This window comes from Muscardinus avellanarius, assembly GCF_963383645.1.
Source record: "Muscardinus avellanarius genome assembly, chromosome: 1".
NCBI classification, from domain to species: Eukaryota; Metazoa; Chordata; class Mammalia; order Rodentia; family Gliridae; genus Muscardinus; species Muscardinus avellanarius.
Genome location: NC_137786.1, coordinates 54,750,526 through 54,768,125, shown reverse-complemented (window position 1 = coordinate 54,768,125; position 17,600 = coordinate 54,750,526). Strand labels below are relative to the sequence as shown.

General features: G+C 40.7%; 2 protein-coding genes across 2 annotated transcripts in view; one reads left to right on the top strand and one right to left on the bottom strand.

Annotated features, from left to right (window-relative positions):
* The window catches only part of NLN (neurolysin), a gene marked incomplete at both ends in the record, with an annotated part of 99,716 nt that extends 97,580 nt beyond the window's left edge, over nucleotides 1–2,136 (bottom strand). Inside the window, one exon of the mRNA XM_080719525.1 lies at nucleotides 2,096–2,136. Within this exon, the coding sequence (XP_080575651.1) occupies nucleotides 2,096–2,136 (41 nt within the window). The remainder of the gene's footprint in view (nucleotides 1–2,095) is intronic.
* A 1,723-nt stretch (nucleotides 2,137–3,859) lies between these two features.
* Nucleotides 3,860–17,600, top strand: part of SGTB (small glutamine rich tetratricopeptide repeat co-chaperone beta) — a gene marked incomplete at both ends in the record, with an annotated part of 53,804 nt that continues 40,063 nt past the window's right edge. The window contains 3 exons of the mRNA XM_080716609.1: nucleotides 3,860–3,959; nucleotides 12,503–12,606; nucleotides 16,291–16,360. Coding sequence (XP_080572735.1) covers nucleotides 3,860–3,959; nucleotides 12,503–12,606; nucleotides 16,291–16,360 — 274 coding nt within the window. The remainder of the gene's footprint in view (nucleotides 3,960–12,502; nucleotides 12,607–16,290; nucleotides 16,361–17,600) is intronic.

Genomic DNA, 17,600 nt, shown 5'->3' with positions numbered 1-17,600 from the left:
CTAGCCTTAATTAATTAATTAATTTATTTATTTTTGTTGTTTTTTTGTTTTTTTGTTTTTGTTGGTACTGGGGTTCCTGGAAACCCTTCTACCTCTGCATTACACTACCAGACCTATTTTTATATTCTTATTTGGAAACAGGGTTTCTTAAACCAGCGAGGCTGGCTTTGAACCTGCGGGTACTCCTGTCTCTGCCTCGCAAGTGCAGGGATTACAAGCGTGGGCCACCACGCCCGGCCTTATTGGGGTCTCAATAAGTTACTGAGGGCCTGACTATGTTGCTGAGGCTGGCTTGGGATCTGTGATCTTCCTGTCTCAGCCTCCCAAGTGCTGGGATTACAGGTATGTGCCACCTACCCAGCTGGATTTCCCTCATTTCCCTAAACCAAAACAGAACAGTATAAGAGATTAATACAGAAGCAGAAGTAACAATATAGCTATTTTGTATTAAGTCACACATTAGGTTTGCAAAAATGCAGAACCATGACACTCCTAGAATGATTATTAAAAATCAAAACCAAAAAAAGGGTTGCTGGAGATGTGGAGCAACTGGAATACTTGTGGATTGCTGATGTGCACCAGTGGCAAAGCCACTGCAGAAAACAGTATGGTGATTCCTCAAAATATTAAACATAGCATTACCATATGATCAATAATTTCCATTTCTAGATATATATCCCAAAGAATAGAAAGCAGATAGCCAAAGAGATATTTGCACACCAGTGATCATAACAAGCACTGTTCAAAAGAGCCAAAAGGCAGAAGCAATTCAAGTGCCCATCAGATTAATTGGTAAGCAAAATATTTATGTATGTAAAGTATTTATGTATGAGTTCATACATTTATTACTTTTTATAAGTAAATTAATAAATACTTAAAAAAATTCCCAGTCTTAATTTTCTCTATGGTAAATACCGACAGATAAAACCTCTATACACAGAAGATCTTAGGTCCTCAACAATGACTGAGAGGCGAAGGGCTTCTGAGACTAAAAAGTTTGAGAACCGCTGTCTTATATGAAGATTTATTGTCTGTTCTCACATCTGCACTGTGTGAAGATCTTCATTTACTGATAAAACTTCATTTGATACATGAAGTCTGGAGACTAGCAAAAGAACAGCCTAAAAAATGGTCATCATCATGTTAACGCTATAATTACTATTTGTCCTTTGGACGTACAATGACTACACAGGAATGAGCAGCACAAAGCTCCATACAAAAGGATGGTAATGGACAATAGAAAACTGTAAGAAAAAAAAAATTAAGGTTGATATATTCCAAACTAATTCTGTAGGTAGCAGAAAACACACCTTTCATTTTTCCTATTAAGCCTTCTCTGTATTTACAGTTCTGGGCAGATCCGGAAGTGGGGGTAGTGGCCGCATTGTTTCTGAAAACCAGAGCATCCGTGCAAAGAATTTAATTCTCTCCCCATCTTGCTACTGGGCTGTTGCAGAGGGGTGTGGTTAGAGAGCTAGGAAGCAATCCAGAACAGCAGCTGAGGCTGCCCCCAAACCGCGTCCAAGCAATCATTTAGGGCCAAGTCAGTGTGCCCCAAGAAGAGGCAGAATGCTTGTTTTATGGAGAGAAGGAAAATAAAAAGGAAATTAGAAATCAGAGACGGCAATAAGCAGCAAAACCAAACTGGTTTCATTAGTGTCTTTCCAACGACTGCAATGCTAATGATGTGCACGAGGGGCAAATGAGAATTGTTTGCTCCTAAGTCCTCGGCTGCGGCACTTTTTAAGGCCGGGTCCGCAGTTCAGGCGGGGGAGGGCAGGAAAGTGGAAGCATTTTGGTATTCAGCCCATCTCTCGGCATTCATTTTGGGTTGGGTCTGCGACCAGTCTCGCTGACAGAGACTGAGACAGCCCCAAACAAAGAGGAATGAATGCCCTCCCGAGGGAACCGAGGAGGGAAAGGTGGCCCCAGGTAGCCCGCTCCAGGTGTCCCTCAGGGGTGGATCCTGCAGGCTGAGAGGAGACAGGGCTCCAGGAGCAGGGCAGGGGTGCGGAAAGCCTGCTCAGCGCGCCTGCCTCGGCCGGGCAGAGACCCCGCCCTGCCCACGGTCAAGGTTAACGCGCGGGGGAAGTACCTGTGGAGGCCTCGCACAGCCGAAAGGCACCTGGCGATCATGGGCACGCCGAGAGGCCGGCAGCGGCGGGCGCGCGGTGCTTGGGGTCTGGGGTGCCGGCGTCGGAGCCCGGGGGAGCCGCGAGGGGCCCAGCGCAGAAGGCCACAGCGGCTGCGGTCCGCCCTGCCAGCGCCCTCCCACGTGCGGCAGCCCCACGCCGGCGCCCACGCGCCCCGCCCACCGAACCGGCCCCGCCCACGGCCCGGCCCCGCCCACCGAGCCAGGCCTCGCCCACTGGCCCGGCTCCGGCTCCGCCCACCGGGCCCGCCCACCGCGCCTCGCTCCGCCCACTGGGCCCCCCGTCGCGCTTAGCTCCGCCCACCGACCCTAACCACGCCCCCGGGGCGGATCGGGGGAGACTCAGCGGCCAGAGCCAGGCGCGCAGCGGGGTGGGCTGAGGGGGCGGCGGCGGCGGCGGTGACAGCGGCGCGCAAGCTGGGAAGTTTGGGCCGCGGCGGTCAGTGCTGCGATCCCGAGCCAGAGTCCAGCCCGGAGGACCAGGGGGCGGGCGGACCTGCCTACGGACGCCCCCGGGCCCACTGCCACCTTCTCACGTCCTCCCGTCTGGTAAGGGGCTTCAGTCTGGAAAAGGTGCTTCTCTTGCAGCCCTAGATGGAGGCCTGCACCGCGCACCGGCTGCAAACCCCAGCAGGGCGGAGGCGAGGCCCGGGTACCGGAGGGAGGCTGGGGAGAGAGGAGGAAAAACCTGGAAGAGACTGGACAGCTCCCTTTCCCCTCCGCACCCCAGTCTCCCCATTCTGTTTCCCTCTTCTGTACTGGGGCCTTATTTAGTATTTGTGATAACCCCACGGCCTAGAGGCTGGGCTGGCCTTTAAAAGAAGTACACAAATAATAAACATCCTAGCAGTGGTTACCACACCCTGGCTTTGAATTAGAGAATATGGGGAGCAGATGGATGATGCGATTTAGTGGAAATAAGCCATTAATGCCGGCTGGCCCCGCGCCACTGTTTGGATGCGATAGTATTCCATGTGAATGAACAGGACCGGGAGCTTCCAGCTTGTCCAGGAGAACAGCTATTGCAGACAGCGCTTGATGGGTTTGTAGTATCCATCGGCTTAAGCAATGATTGCTTGACATGTCTGTTGATTGAATAGAAATGCCATTTATGAAGAATGACGCTCAGTGGCTGAGCAACCTTTCTTCAGTGTTATTTAATCAGCAAATAACTCTCATCCTGCAGAAGTAGGTGGAGTATAAGTTATTCATTTAAAAAATAACTCACGAAATAAAGGAAGATGCTCATTGTGGATCATTTTCTGAGTCAGCAAGATGAACTCTCCCTCAACTCAGTACCGAGGCCTTGGGGGGGGTGTTCTATATTTCTGTACTATCTTTCTCTGTATCTGTACCATATATATATGTATATGTATATGTATATATATGTATATATGTATATATCGTTAAGATATAGTGAGAGTATAAACTTGTGTCATACGTGTTTGAAAAAAATAACATTTTTCCAGATGCAAGATTTAACATAGTCTATTACATTTAAATAAAAATCTGTAATCAATAACTATAAGAATATTTTGTGCTTTGACTATTAAAAATCAAAGTAATACAAGTTTTTTGTTTTTGACTTTTAATGTAATATATAACTCTTGCTATTTATTATCTTTATAGCTTTCATGAATTATTCTTTAAAATAACTCAGCTCTGTGTTTTCATTTTTCTTATCAAGGGAGTGTTAAAGCTTCTAAAATGTCATCTATCAAGCACCTAGCTTATGCAGTTATTCGTTTCTTACGGGAACAAAGTCAGATGGATGCTTATACTTCTGATGAACAAGAAAGTTTGGAAGGTAGGTACATCTGTTCTTGGTGTTCATTTGTCTTTTAATTATAAAAAACAAAATTTATACAAGCCCAGCTTTATTATCTATTATTACAAAATATAAATATTTTGTTGATCTTTCAAGTAGAGAGGCTTAACTATAAGATTATCTTATTTACTGTAGCTTGTTATAGTTTTAATAACAAAATAAGAGGACTATTGTTTATTCGTCGAACAATTACTTTTTCAGAATTATGCTATTCATATTACAGGGAATTTTGTTTTCAGAGCAACTAAATCAACATTATTCCCATTTAGCAGATGAGAAAAATGAAACCAGATAGTTTAAGTAATATAACAGCTTATATGTGACAAGGCTGAAATTTTTTTCTTTTTTTTCTTTTTTTTTTTGTGGTACTGGAGGTAGAACCCAGAGGAAGGCTGAGATTTAAATCTTGGTTCTTATCCTGAAGATTTTGTTTTCTTTCTCTAATAGCAAACCATCAAGTTTAGAAATAATACATGAAAATACCTTAGTCATTGTAATAGCCCTATGTAAAAATCTAGATGAATTATACCATTGGTGAACTGACATGTGCCTATTTTAGGACTCAAAATGAGAGGATTTCATCCTTGCTTTATGTAAACATTAAGTACTGCATTCCGTAATCTGTAAAGTTGAGCAAGAGTTAGATGCATCATGTGTTTCCTTGAAACCATCTTTGTGCCTCATGTTTATGCATTATAAAATTTAAATTCCATATAACCATTGCAAGATAGATTTCTGCAGATGGGCTGTGGAAGTTCAGTGAGCCTAGGTTCCTTAATTATTGCAACGAGAGTACATTTAGAAGAACTTAACAAGTAACTGTACAGTTTGAATTTCCCATCTTGAAGCTGCTTCTCCTAGAAAGGGTACCCATCTCTTAATTTTGAGTACTTACCTTATAAATACGCTTTAAGGAGGTAGCAATGGAAATTGGGCATTTGCTCTAAATCTGCTTGCAGTCTGGTGATATGATGTCTTTCAGGTGGCAGTGAGAGGAGCAGGTGATGCACAGTTGGAGGACATTGCAAATGAGTCCATTTAATATTAAGGTCTTTTTGTTCTCCTTGATGGTCAGACTGTGTGAGTATAAAGGTGCTGATTGGTTATCTAAGGCAAATGCTGGTTATGATTGCTCTGTGGCAAGCAGATAAGTGGAACCATTTCATAAAAGATGCTTCTTTTCTTATCAAAGGCAGCATAATGTTTTTAAGGGCCGGAAAGAAAACTGAAAGATTTTAAAAAACCAAGATGTTATGTCCTATTTTTAGGATGGTATTCAGCCAAAAATATGTGCCTTCAGCTGTTTGTTATATATGGCAGTCAGAAATGGTGCCAATTGTTTGTGACTGACCCCTATTTTTGACTCTGTGAGTCTAATTTAATTGAACATGAAATCATGTGGAGGTGTCTGCCCACCTTCTAGACATTTTAAAAAGCCCTAGGAAAGGAGCCTCAGTTCTAGCACCAGCTTTGCCACTGTTATGAAGCTGGTGTGTCATCAGCTTTGAGTCTTATCGGATTATGTCAGCCACTCCTTGTAATTATTATCATTTACTGACATCTGCTCCGTTTTTATTTTTGTTTATTTTTTTGAGATGGGATCCTGCTATGTTGCCCAGGATGGTCTCATACTCCTGAGCTCAGTTGATGCTCCTGTCTCACCTCCTGACTAACTGAGACTACAGGCATGTGCCACGGTGCCCCCGTGTCACTCTCTCAAGCACTATTCCTGTCTCAACTCTTGGAAATCCCAGTATACTCATGAGGATTCTTCCAGCTCCCTTGACTCTCAGTTCTTGACATTTTCTCTTTTCGTGATCTCAACTACTTGGCTCTACCTTTGGTCAGTGGTTCTGAACTTTCAGAGTCTGGAGACAGTTTTTGGCTGTCACATCCTCAAGGCTGGTTTTACTGGCATCTAGTGGGTAGAGACTGCGAAACATATGACAGTGCATGGGATAACCCCTAACAATAAAAAGTTATGTGATCTAAAATGTCTGTATGCTGAGATTGAGAAGCCCTTCCCTAGATCTTTTTATTATCAAAATATGTATTCCATTTCCTGGGCGTGGTGGCGCACACCTGTAATCCAGTACTTGGGAGGATGAGATGGATCACAGGTTCAAGACCAACCTCAGCAACTTAGTGAGACCCTGTTTTAACATAAAAATTAAAAATAGGGCTGGGGGTATAGCTCAGAGGTAGAATGGTCCTGGGTTCTATCCCCAGTACCCGCCTCTAACACAAAAAGTAAATAAAAAGAGGAAGAAATAAATTCTATTCCTCTCATAATCCCTGTTTTAACCATTTCATTTCCTGACCACTGCTCCCTGTCTTTATAGCTTACTTCCTCTAGAATCCCTGACCCAACGATTCTTCAAACCCATCTGTGTTAGCTTTCTTCATTGTTCCAAACACCTAATAAAAACAACTCGGAGGAGGAAAGAGTTATTTTAGCTCACAGTTTCCGAGGGTCCAATGCATGGTTGACTATCTTGGTTGCTTTGGGCCTAAAGTGGGGCAAAATATCATGGCAGAAGGAGGCAGTAGAGAAAAACTGTTTGCTCATAGCAGCCAGGAGCAGAGAAAGAGAGGAAGGAGGCAGGAACAAGATATGGTACTCAAGGTCATACTTCCAAAAACCCACTTCCTTCTGCTAGGTCCCACCTCCTACAATTTCTACCACTTACCAATAGTCCATTCAAATGATAAATTCCTCAGTGGATTGATCTACTGACTGAGCCAACACATCCCAAGGGCCTCACTTCTGACCACTGCTACATTTGGGAACGATGCCTTTAACACATGAGTCCTTGGGGAACAATCCATATGCAGCCACAATGCCACCAACACCTACAATCAGTTACTCCCTTGATTTTTCCCACCCCTGTTCTTACTCATCTTAAATTCCATGGTTGATCATTATAATAATTACCTTGTATCTCCTTTTTCTTGCAAAACATAACCTTGTTTAAACATAACTGTGCCCAAATCCATAAAGCTATATACTAATGGAGCAAAATATACAGCTTTGTTGATTAGTCCCATTTAAATTCATGACTGTAGGCTGGGCGTGGTGGTGCACGTTTGTAATCCCCGCGCTTGGGAGGGAGAGACAGGAGGATCACGCAGGTTTGAAGCCAGCCACACGTGCTGGCTTAGGACCCTGTTTCCAAATAAAAATGTAAAAATAGGTCTGGGAGTGTAGCCTGGAGGTAGAAGGGCTTCCAGGAACCCCAGTACCACCACCAAAATAAATAAATAAATAAATAAATAAATAAGTAAATAAATTCATGACTGTAAACTTCAAACAGAGTTTAGGTGCTGCCAGGTGATCACACTAATTGTTCCATGCTTATTCATACTTTTATATTCTTAGATGATCATCTTAATGCTCTCTCATGTCTTCCCAAACTCCCAAACTTCCTCCTGGGTATTCATTTTCAACTGAAAATTTTCTTCTCCACTAAGAAAATTGAAATAATCAGATAACTTCCACCAACTCTCACTGGCCATCTGCCAGCATCAACACCCACATCCCCTGCCTGAGCATTACCATAGGTGGACTATACTTTCTAAATGGAACCCCTCTACTGGTGCACTAGATCCCAGCCCATCTCACCTACCACAGAATATCACTCTAGGTTAATCGACCCTCTTGTCTTATACCATCAAACTTTTCTCTCTACTGGATCATTTTCACTCAATCATAAACTTATTTCTCCATTCTTAATAAAAAAAAAAAGCAAAACCAAACCACAATTATTCTTAAATATTCTTGTAATACTACCTCCCCCCAAAAAGAACTGCCTATTTTATTTGTTTGTTTGTTTCCCTTTGCAGCAAAGTCATCTCAAAAGTTATCTGTGCCTGCCTGCCTGCCTGCCTTCCATACTGAGGACTAAACTCAGGATGGTTCTACCTCTTAGATATACCTCCAGCCCTTTTTGTTTTTGATTTTTAAAAAATTTGTGGTACTGGGGATTGATAACTTGTACTTACCCCAAGCCTTATTTTACTTATTGTTTGAAATAGGGTCTAACTAAGTTGCCCAGGCCTGCTTTGAACCTGCAATCCTTCTGTCTCAGCTTTCCAAGTACTGAGATTACAGGCATGTACCACCATGCCAGGGTTCCTTCTATTATTTCTTTTTTCTTTTCTTTCTTTTCTCTCTCTCTTTCTTCTTTCTTTCTTTCCTTTCTTCTTTTTATGGTACTGGGGATGGAACTCAGGGCCATTCTACCTCCAAGCTATACCCCCAGCCCTATTTTTTATTCTTTATTTTGAAACAGGGTCTCACTGGGTTACAAAGGGCCTTACTAAGTAGCCGAGGCTGGCCACAAATTGCGACCCTCCGGTTTCAGCCTCACAAATGCTGGGATTACAAGCGTGCGCCACCATGTTTAAGGGATAACACCCTTCTGTTATCCCTTAAATCCTCTCCATCGCTCTGTCAACACTGCTCTCACTGGTGGTCACTAAGCAATCTCTATGTAATTAGTCCATTGGGCAGTTCTGTCTTTATTTGATTTGTTAGCAGCCAGTGATAAACATGATCACTCCTTCATCTTCTCCCCCTGCACTTAATCTAATTTTATATACTTTTATTGTTGCATTGTACTCTTGCATCATAATGTAAATAGTGCTGACAGTGACATAGGTGCACACAGCTCTTGGTTGGCCCATCCCCCAGGCATCCTCTGCATCCCTCTCTCCATATAGAAGACTGAGGCTGAAATTAGTTTTATCACATATGTAACCAAAGCCGATGGTAGTAATTCCTTCATTGTTCCTCATTCTTTATCCTTCCCTTCCCCTGGACCACCTCTCTGGCTCCACTGAGGGTTTTTCTCCAGTATCTGAAGTGCCCCGGGTATCCCAGTTACTCCCTAGTTTCCACATCCCCATCTTCTTTATTCACTTACCTTTCTGAGACACCTCATAGTCTCTTGGTTGCCATCTTCTCTTACTGTTTGCTGTCTCTCTCTTCTTTTCTGATTCCTCTTATTTTGCCTGGCCTGCCATGCCCAGAGTCCCTTTTTTCTCTTATTTATACTTATTTCTTAGGTGACATTATTCAGCTTCTTGGCTCTAAATACTCTGAATATATATGTTAAAATGTCTTAAATTTGTAGCCTCAGTCCAGACCTTTCTTCTGAACCCAAACTTGTATCTCCATCTGCCTACTAGATATCTTCACTTGCATGTATAATAGGCATCTCAAAGTTAGCTTTGCCAAAACTGAACTGATCCTCCCACCTAAAATCTGCTCTACCCACAGCTTCCCTGGCTCAGCGATGGCAGCTATAGCTTTTCCTTTGCTCAGGCTAAAACTTGGGTGACATGTTGGACTCTTTTTCTTATATATTACATCTTAAATCCCTTAAAAGTATGTCTACCATCTGACCACCTGATATTATTCCTACTTACAACTATTTTTTTTTTTTGCCTGTTTTACTGTGCTAATGCCTAACTGGTCTGTTTTTATTCTTGCTTCTTTGTCTATCCAAACACAGCTACTTGGTGATCTTTTCAGAGTGCAGCAGTATCTATTATTTCTCTACCTGGAATCTGGCAATGACTCCTCCATGCTCCTTGGCCATTGTTTGAAGGAGCTACGTAATTTTGATTCCTGTAAAATATTGTTAACCTACTGTTTCTCATTTGGTTTCACCAAAATTAGTTACCTTACTGTGAGCACACCAAATCCTTCTGCCTAAGGGTTTTTACTCTTGTTGCCTCCTCACCTGGAATGGTCTACCCTGACCAGATACCCCCATTTCCTCCAGGTAATACCCCTGTCTCCTCCAGGTCTGTGTCAAACTTCTTTTCTCAGAGAGACCTGCTCGGAATGCTCCGCTCAGTCTGCTGCCCCTCCTAACCTGTAACACTTGTTTGTTTAGAGTCTACCTCTCTAATAGAATATAAACCCCAAGAGGCCAGGGAGCTTTTCTTTTTTATTCACTGATATATTTAAGAGTATCAAGCTGGGTGTGGTGGGGCACACCTGTAATCCCAGTATTTGGGAAGCGGAGGTAAGAGAATTGCAGGATTGCAGCCAGCCTCAGCAACTTAGTGAGGCCCTCTGCAACTTAGTGAGATCTTGGTTTTATTTTACAAAAAATAAAATAGAGCTAGAGGTAGAATGCCCCTGGGTTCAATCTCTAGTACCTTCCGCCCCCACACAATAAATAAAATAAAATAAAATAAAATGTATCAAAAAGTACCTGACACATGATACATACTCAGTGAATATTTGTTGAATTGAGTTGGTGAACTAAATCCTGGTCCTATCAGGTAGCTGGTCTGTATCTTAGTATCTAAGTGAATTAGGTGGATATATCTGCCCTTCCCATCTGAAACACTGTAAAGAGAACCAGAATCAGCCAGTAGCAGGAACATAGCATGTGGAATCTTTTTAATAAAGTGCTACAGATGTGATACAGTATCATTGAAAAGGATTCTTCATTGTCTTACTCTCCATCAATGCCAAAGATAATTTTTGTTTGCTAAAAAAAGTGGAACAATAAGTTTTTATAGCTTTCATGTGTGTGTGTGTGTGTGTGTGTGTGTGTGTGTGTGTGTGTGTGTTACTAAGGATAGAACTCAAGGGCATTCTGCCTCCGAGCTACACACAAGCCCTATTTTTAATTCTTTATTTTGAAATAGGGCCTCACTAACTGTGAAGGGCCTCACTAAGTAGCCGAGGCTGGCCACAAACCTGCGATCCTCCTGTTTCAGCCTCCCAAGTACTGAGATTACAAGTGTGTATCACCATGCCCAGCATATGTATAGCATTTTAAAAGTTTTTTTTTTAATGAGCTGTTCCTGAATATGGTCTCCTGAAAGGAGGATCTAGTGTAATAATCTGTTTCATAAGTGAAAATTTTGAGAGTTAAGTAAGTTAAATTATTGCACCCCAATCATCTTAATTGGGTGGCTGGGAAACATAATCATGTTTTGTGTGTGTGTGTGTGTGTGTGTGTGTGTGTGTGTGTGTGTGTGTTTGTGGCACTGGGGTTCCTGGAAATCCTACTACCTCTGGGCTACACTCCCAGACCTATTTAAATATATATATATATATATATATATATATATTTTTTTTTTTTTTTTTTGAAACAGGGTCTCCTAAGCCGGCGCACGCAGCTGGCTTTGAACGAGCGTGATCCTCCTGTCTCTGCCTCCCAAGCACGGGGATTACAAGCATGCGCCGCCACACCCAGCCATAATCATGTTTTTTTTATAAAAGGTACCTTGCAGTGACCTCAGTGATACTGATTTGTGTCTGGTATGTACCAGATTTGTGTTGTACGGTTAGTGGCAGCTGAGATCAAAGCTGGACTAAACTACCCCCACGGGACAGTGCAGCAGAATCCCTCAGAGCGCCTCAGAGACTGCTCAGTGCTCCCAGTGTTCAGCACTCAGGTTCCAGAGACTCTGGTTGTTGGTTAATGGTTTTATTTGGTTTTCTCGATCTTTTTTTTAAACTTTTATTGATATCATCTATTCAAAATTGGACTCATCGTAACAGTATTTACGTTCCCATAGAGCCTGTTTATCAGAGCAGATAATGCATCAAACCTACATATGTCTGGTCATAATTCTGCAATAATTTTCTGGATGCTGCTAGGATTGTTATATTCTCTTTTTTTCATTTTATTTTTTTCTATTTATTGGTGTCTCTCAATCTTTTATGTTATTTATAAATTACTACTTTTTTGGGGATGGGAGGGAGATGGCAAAGAAATATCTCTTCCACAGATTTGATTGTTTTTATTACCTCAGAAATTAAAATATGATTTCAACTGCAAATAAAGCCTGTCTTTATACCCAGTCTGGACCAACCAATTATCTGGTTCTATACCAAAAATAGATGAGGTTCCTATCACAATATGCTAAATATACTATATTCTTTTACTTATTGTGTCAGCCATCCCACTTTTATTAAATGTAAACCATTTATCATGCAGAGAGTGATTTTGTTGTTCTTAAGTTTACTGTAATTTCTAGTAGACACTTGGTAAATTTGCACACACGAATGAATTTTGAATACTTATTTCACATAAGTATACCAAGAATAAAAATTTGTGCTGTGCATATGCCGGGGACTCTTTCTTTTTAATCAGATCTATAACCCCATTTCTCATATTTAAAATATATATAATATTGTACATTTGTTCAGGGCACTAAGGCATTGATGGTTAATTTTGTATTGATAGAGAGTACGTTGTCAGTGGTTTGCTCTTTTTCTCTGGTAGCCCTCAACAAGATATGATATACTATATATATTCAGAAATTATACTCTAGGTAACATTTATCTTTTAGTGAAGAATAAGAAATCAACTCGTCTTTACCTGAACAGCTTGGTGTATAAGCAGACCTCTCTCTGCAGCTGAACCAATTAGTTTTCCTATGTCCCATGATCATAAATACTCATTTTCCACAATGTGGTTCTAGAGGGGGGAAAAAGTGGTTTCTTTTTTGTAGTTGCTAATTTTTTCACTATTAAAATTTGTTTCAAGTTGCAATTCAGTGCTTGGAGACAGTTTTTAAGATCAGCTCAGAAGACACACATCTAGCAGTTTCGCAGCCTCTGACAGAAATGTTCACAAATTCCTTCTGTAAGGTATGTAGTCATCGTTTTCTCATTAGTATCTGATGTGTGACTCTAATTTTATGCTGGATTTTTCATCACTGAAGGATCAGGCAAGTGATTAACTTCTTCTTGGGTATAATGTAGATAGTTCATATGAATATAATTTAGGACCTGAAATATAACTCATTTAATGTGCTTTAGATTTTCATCTTAGTATCTTGATCAACTTTTAGATCGTTTACAGTATGAGTATTTTTAGGTTTCTGACATCTACATTGACATTCCCCAGAAATGTGGATTATAAGTTAGAGTGAAAGTTTTAATGTCTAGAAAGCAATTAGGCATAAATAGATTAATTTGAAATTAAATAGTTTTCTGAGGCAGATTTCATCAAATTTGGACCTTGACAGGGCTTTGTAAAACAGAGCCGGGGTTCAAGGTCAGTATGCAAAACTAAGATGGAAACCTCGTTTTCTGATCCCTCCTCTCTAGGACTGTTTATATTGTCTCTGATTTCTGGCCTTTTAAGAAAACTGTTCACAAGACTGAAAATTTTAAGGTTAGTGAGCACAGGGCTTCAGGGTGGCCTCCCGCGTGTTCCTTATTACGTTTCCATTACTAGTGAGCTCCTGTTATTTTCCTAGCTCTGTATTGGAGCTTTGGTTCATAAAGGAGAATTCAGGCCGGGTGTGGTGGTGCACGCTTGTAATCCCCGCGCTTGGGAGGCAGAGACAGGAGGATCATGCAGGTTCAAAGCCAGCTGCGTGCGCTGGTTTAGGAGACCCTGTTTCCAAATAAAAATGTAAAAATAGGTCTGGGAGTGTAGCCCGGAGGTAGAAGGGCTTCCAGGAACCCCAGTACCACCAAAAAAAAAAAAAAAAAAAAAAAAAAAAGGAGAATTCAGGTCTGAGGCTGACATGACTTCAGCTTGGAAAAGAGATCGCTGACAATACCACATTTGGCTAGATTTTGCAGGCTCTGTTTCTAGAACATGTTGTGAAGAGGTTCTTAGAGTTGCAATGAGGATGCTAATTTGACAGCAAGCTACTCATTTCACACTGAAATGAGTATGAAATGAGAAAAGAAGACTGAGTTACATATTAATTCATCAGCAGATGAATCCTAGTTCTAGGACAGGATGTAAGGCGCTTAGTGTCCTGTCTCTGTGCGCCCCAGTAGGGAGCTCCCTTTTCCTTCCCTCTGGCTAAGGTGGGCTGTGGTTCTTCGCTGGGCACCAGTCCTCCCTGGGGAAGGAGGTGGCCCCTCTTTATTCTCAGCTAGCCAGTGAGACAGACTTGGATTTGCTTGCGCGTTAGCTCCTATTACTACTGACTTCATACTGAAGAAATCTGGACCTTTCAAGAAGCCCAATCAATTTTTACCCTGTTTGAATAAAGCTCTTTCCCCCACTTTTGCTGTATCTCTCTGATTGCATAAAAATTTTGTTACATAATATTTTAGAAATGCAGTTTGTTGAAACTGGCTCCCTGTTACATCTGTGATAGTGTTAACTGTGTCATCATCTTTTAGGAGTCCTATTTTATAGCTGTGGCTTTATCTCCTATGTATCTGTTAACAGAATATGGCAGAGAAAGTTCAACACATATGAAACAGCATCATCATTGCTATAAAGAAATTACTTGTCTCATCAAATATATTTTTGATACCAGGAATTGAACCCAGAGATAGTCTACCTCCACATTATACCCCCAGCCTGATTTTTAAAAATTTCTTATTTGATAGCAGGGTGTCACTATGTTGTGGAGGTCCTAGCTAAGTTGCCAAAGCTGGCTTCGAACCTGCAATCCTCCTGTCTCCAAAGTACTGGGATTACAAGCATGCTCCACCATGTCGGGCACCTAGTGTACGTGAATGCTGTATTTTAATTTTAGGATACTGTTTTTCTGCTCCACAAAGTTTATATGTATACTAAATGGATTCATTCTCTCTAAAGTGTGTGACCTTTGCCTCCATATCATGAGCTGCCCAAATTTACTCAGTGAATATGAGAACTAGTTTTCAAAGTATAAAACTATGGTAATTTCATTGAAATAGTTAAGAAGCATTAGGAAGACAGAATAGACTATCATCCTATTAAAATATGCCTTTTTTAAAGACCCAAAATATTCACTTTTTCTCTATTTATAAGCTGCCTAGGCTTGTTGGAAGATTTAAAATAGAAAGACCCCCTAAAAGCAAGTACATTGGGCAATAAAATGTCTTTAGACTATTCAGTTTTAATTAGTGACCTCTACTTAGGAAGGTTCCTGTTTTGGTTGTATACTTTGAAAAAAGTTTCTAGTATCTTATGCTTAGGAAAACTAATAAGTAGAGAAATATTTTTAAAGATAAGGACAAAACTCATTCTTCATCAGTAATTTTGCACTTGTGATTATTTAGCAAAATAATTTTCCAATGTTAGATCTACCCATTTTATGGAGACAATAGTCAAGACAGTTAACAATGGATATATTTTAAATGTAGTACAGAGGCATAATGTCTAAACTTTATTGAAAATTGTGGATTTATTTTGAACTTTGAGATATGTCTTAAAGCAATGTAATTTAGTCAAGCGCAGAAGTGCACACATAATCTCAGTACTTGGGAGACTGAGACGGGAGGATTGCAGGTTCACTAGCCAGCCAAAGCAATTTTGTGAGACTGTTTCAAAATAAAAAAAAAACTGGACGTGGTGGCACACTCCTGTAATCCCAGTAATTGGGAGGTTGAGACAGGAGGATTGCAGGTTCAAAGATAGCCTTAGCAAGTAATAAGACTCTCATCAACCTAGGGAGACCCTGTTTCAGAAGAAAAATTAAACAGGGCTGGGGGTATATAGCTCAGAGGTAGAATACCCTTGGTTTCAATCCCCAGTACCACAAAAATTAAAAAAATAAGTAAATACAAAATAAAAAGTAAAATAGGGCTGAGAATGTAGCTCAGAGGTAAACTGTCCCCAGGTTTTATTCCCAGTACTACTCTACACTCACACACACACACACACACACACACACACACACACACACACACCCCAATGTAATTTTAGAGATTTTTCAGAATGGAAAAATACATTGTATTCTAGTGCCACTCAAGATATTTCTGAATTTTCAATCTACTCTTCAAAACCATCTTTTGTTTGAACATTATTAATGCAAAAAAGTTTTGAGGATGACAGTAGGTACTAAAATAGCAATTTTAGGCTATTTTTCACCTTATGGAATGAATGTATGCTCATTGTTTAAAAATGGGGACAATATGTAAAAGGAGACTGAAACTTTTACTTCCAACTATTACTACTGTTAACCTCTTGCTCTATATATGCCTTTCCAGTCTGTTTTTAAATCTGTATATGTACTGGGCGTAGTGGCGCACGCTTATAATCCCAGTGCTTGGGAGGCTGAGTTAGAAGGATTGCACAGGATTGAAGCCAGCCTCAGCTACTTAGTGAGGCTCTCAGCAACTTAGTGAGACCCTGTTTCCAAATAAAATGTAAAATAGGTCTGGGAGTTTTAGCCCAGATGTAGAAGACCCCTGGGTTCCATTCCCAGTACCACAATAAATAAATAAATAAAATCTGTATATGTGTGTTTATTCATATATGAGCATGTATATTAAATAATGATCATATTATAATTTATTATTACTACTCATAGTACTCTGGGATGACTCTTTATGTAGCTAAATAGAAGTACATTGACTTTTTTTTAATTTCAGAATGATGCTCGGCCCCTCTCACACTCAGTGCCTGAAGATGTGGGGAAAGCTGACCAATTAAAAGATGAAGGTAAATATTTCATTCTGAAATTATACTATTAGTACAGCTTCTGAAACTCTAGAGAGTAACTGTTGAGTTGATGTGGTTCTGGTTGCATGGTCGAGACTGGATTGTCAGGGCTCCACGGGGCATTTGCGAAGCTGAAATGAATGTGACAGGTAACAAGCCTGTAAATACAGAATGGCTGTGGGCAGTCTGGGTGTGGCTTGCATCAGGAACAGCAGATCTGCCTGGCCTGGTGGCGCACACTTGTAATCCCAGCCTTCAGGAGGCAGAGACCGGAGGATGTCGGTTCTAGGACAGCCTCAGCTACTTAGCGAGGCCCTTTGCAACTCAGTGAGACCCTGTTTTAAAAATAAAAAGACTAACAAATAGGGCTGGAGGTGTAGTGCAGAGGTAGAATGCTCCTGGGTTCCATCCCCAGTACTGTAAAACAAAACCAAACAAACAAAAAAGAATAGCTGATTTGTAAAACTTGCAGAGCAAGTAACTTAGGCATGTTTGGATGTTTATTTGTAAAGGCATTTGCTATTTGTAATCTAGAATTCCCATATTATATCAATTTTATTTTTGTACTGTGGATTGAACCCAGTACTCTCAGCTATACCCTCAGCCTGATTTTATTTTTTATTTTGAAATAGGGTCTCGCTAAGTTGCCGAGACTGGCCTTGAACCTATGATCCTCCTGTAGCCCCCTAAGTACTGGCATTACAGGCATGTGTTACACTGCCTGCCCTAGTATTCTTTATGCTTAATCAAAGAGAGAAAAATAATTGTGGTATCATTTTAACTTACAAATATTTAGTGGTTTTGAGTTCTTTGAAATTTGTTAATGCATGCATATGGTGCCTGACTTGTTTATTAACTAGCTTGTTTGATTACTACATTACTGAACTTTTAATAACTGCCTATTGATGCAGTTTGGGTTTTAATAAATAGGCCAGTGTTGAGAATCTGTGTTTAATTTTTTCATCATATCAGTGAAATTAAGCTGTGGAGGAGAGCCAGGTCAGGCCTCCACAATTTGTACTAAGAAAATGTAGAGCACAGTCTTTATCCTTTGCAGTGAATGAAAACCTAGAAATTCCTTGCCATGTATGTATACAGAGAGTTATTAGGAATATGCTATGTTTAAAAGATATACATAGAACCAGTTTTTGTTTGTGTTTTTTAATTGTTGTTATTATTTTTCACATCCTGTACAAAGTAGTTGAATTTCTTTAAATATCACTTGATGTTTAAAAAGATA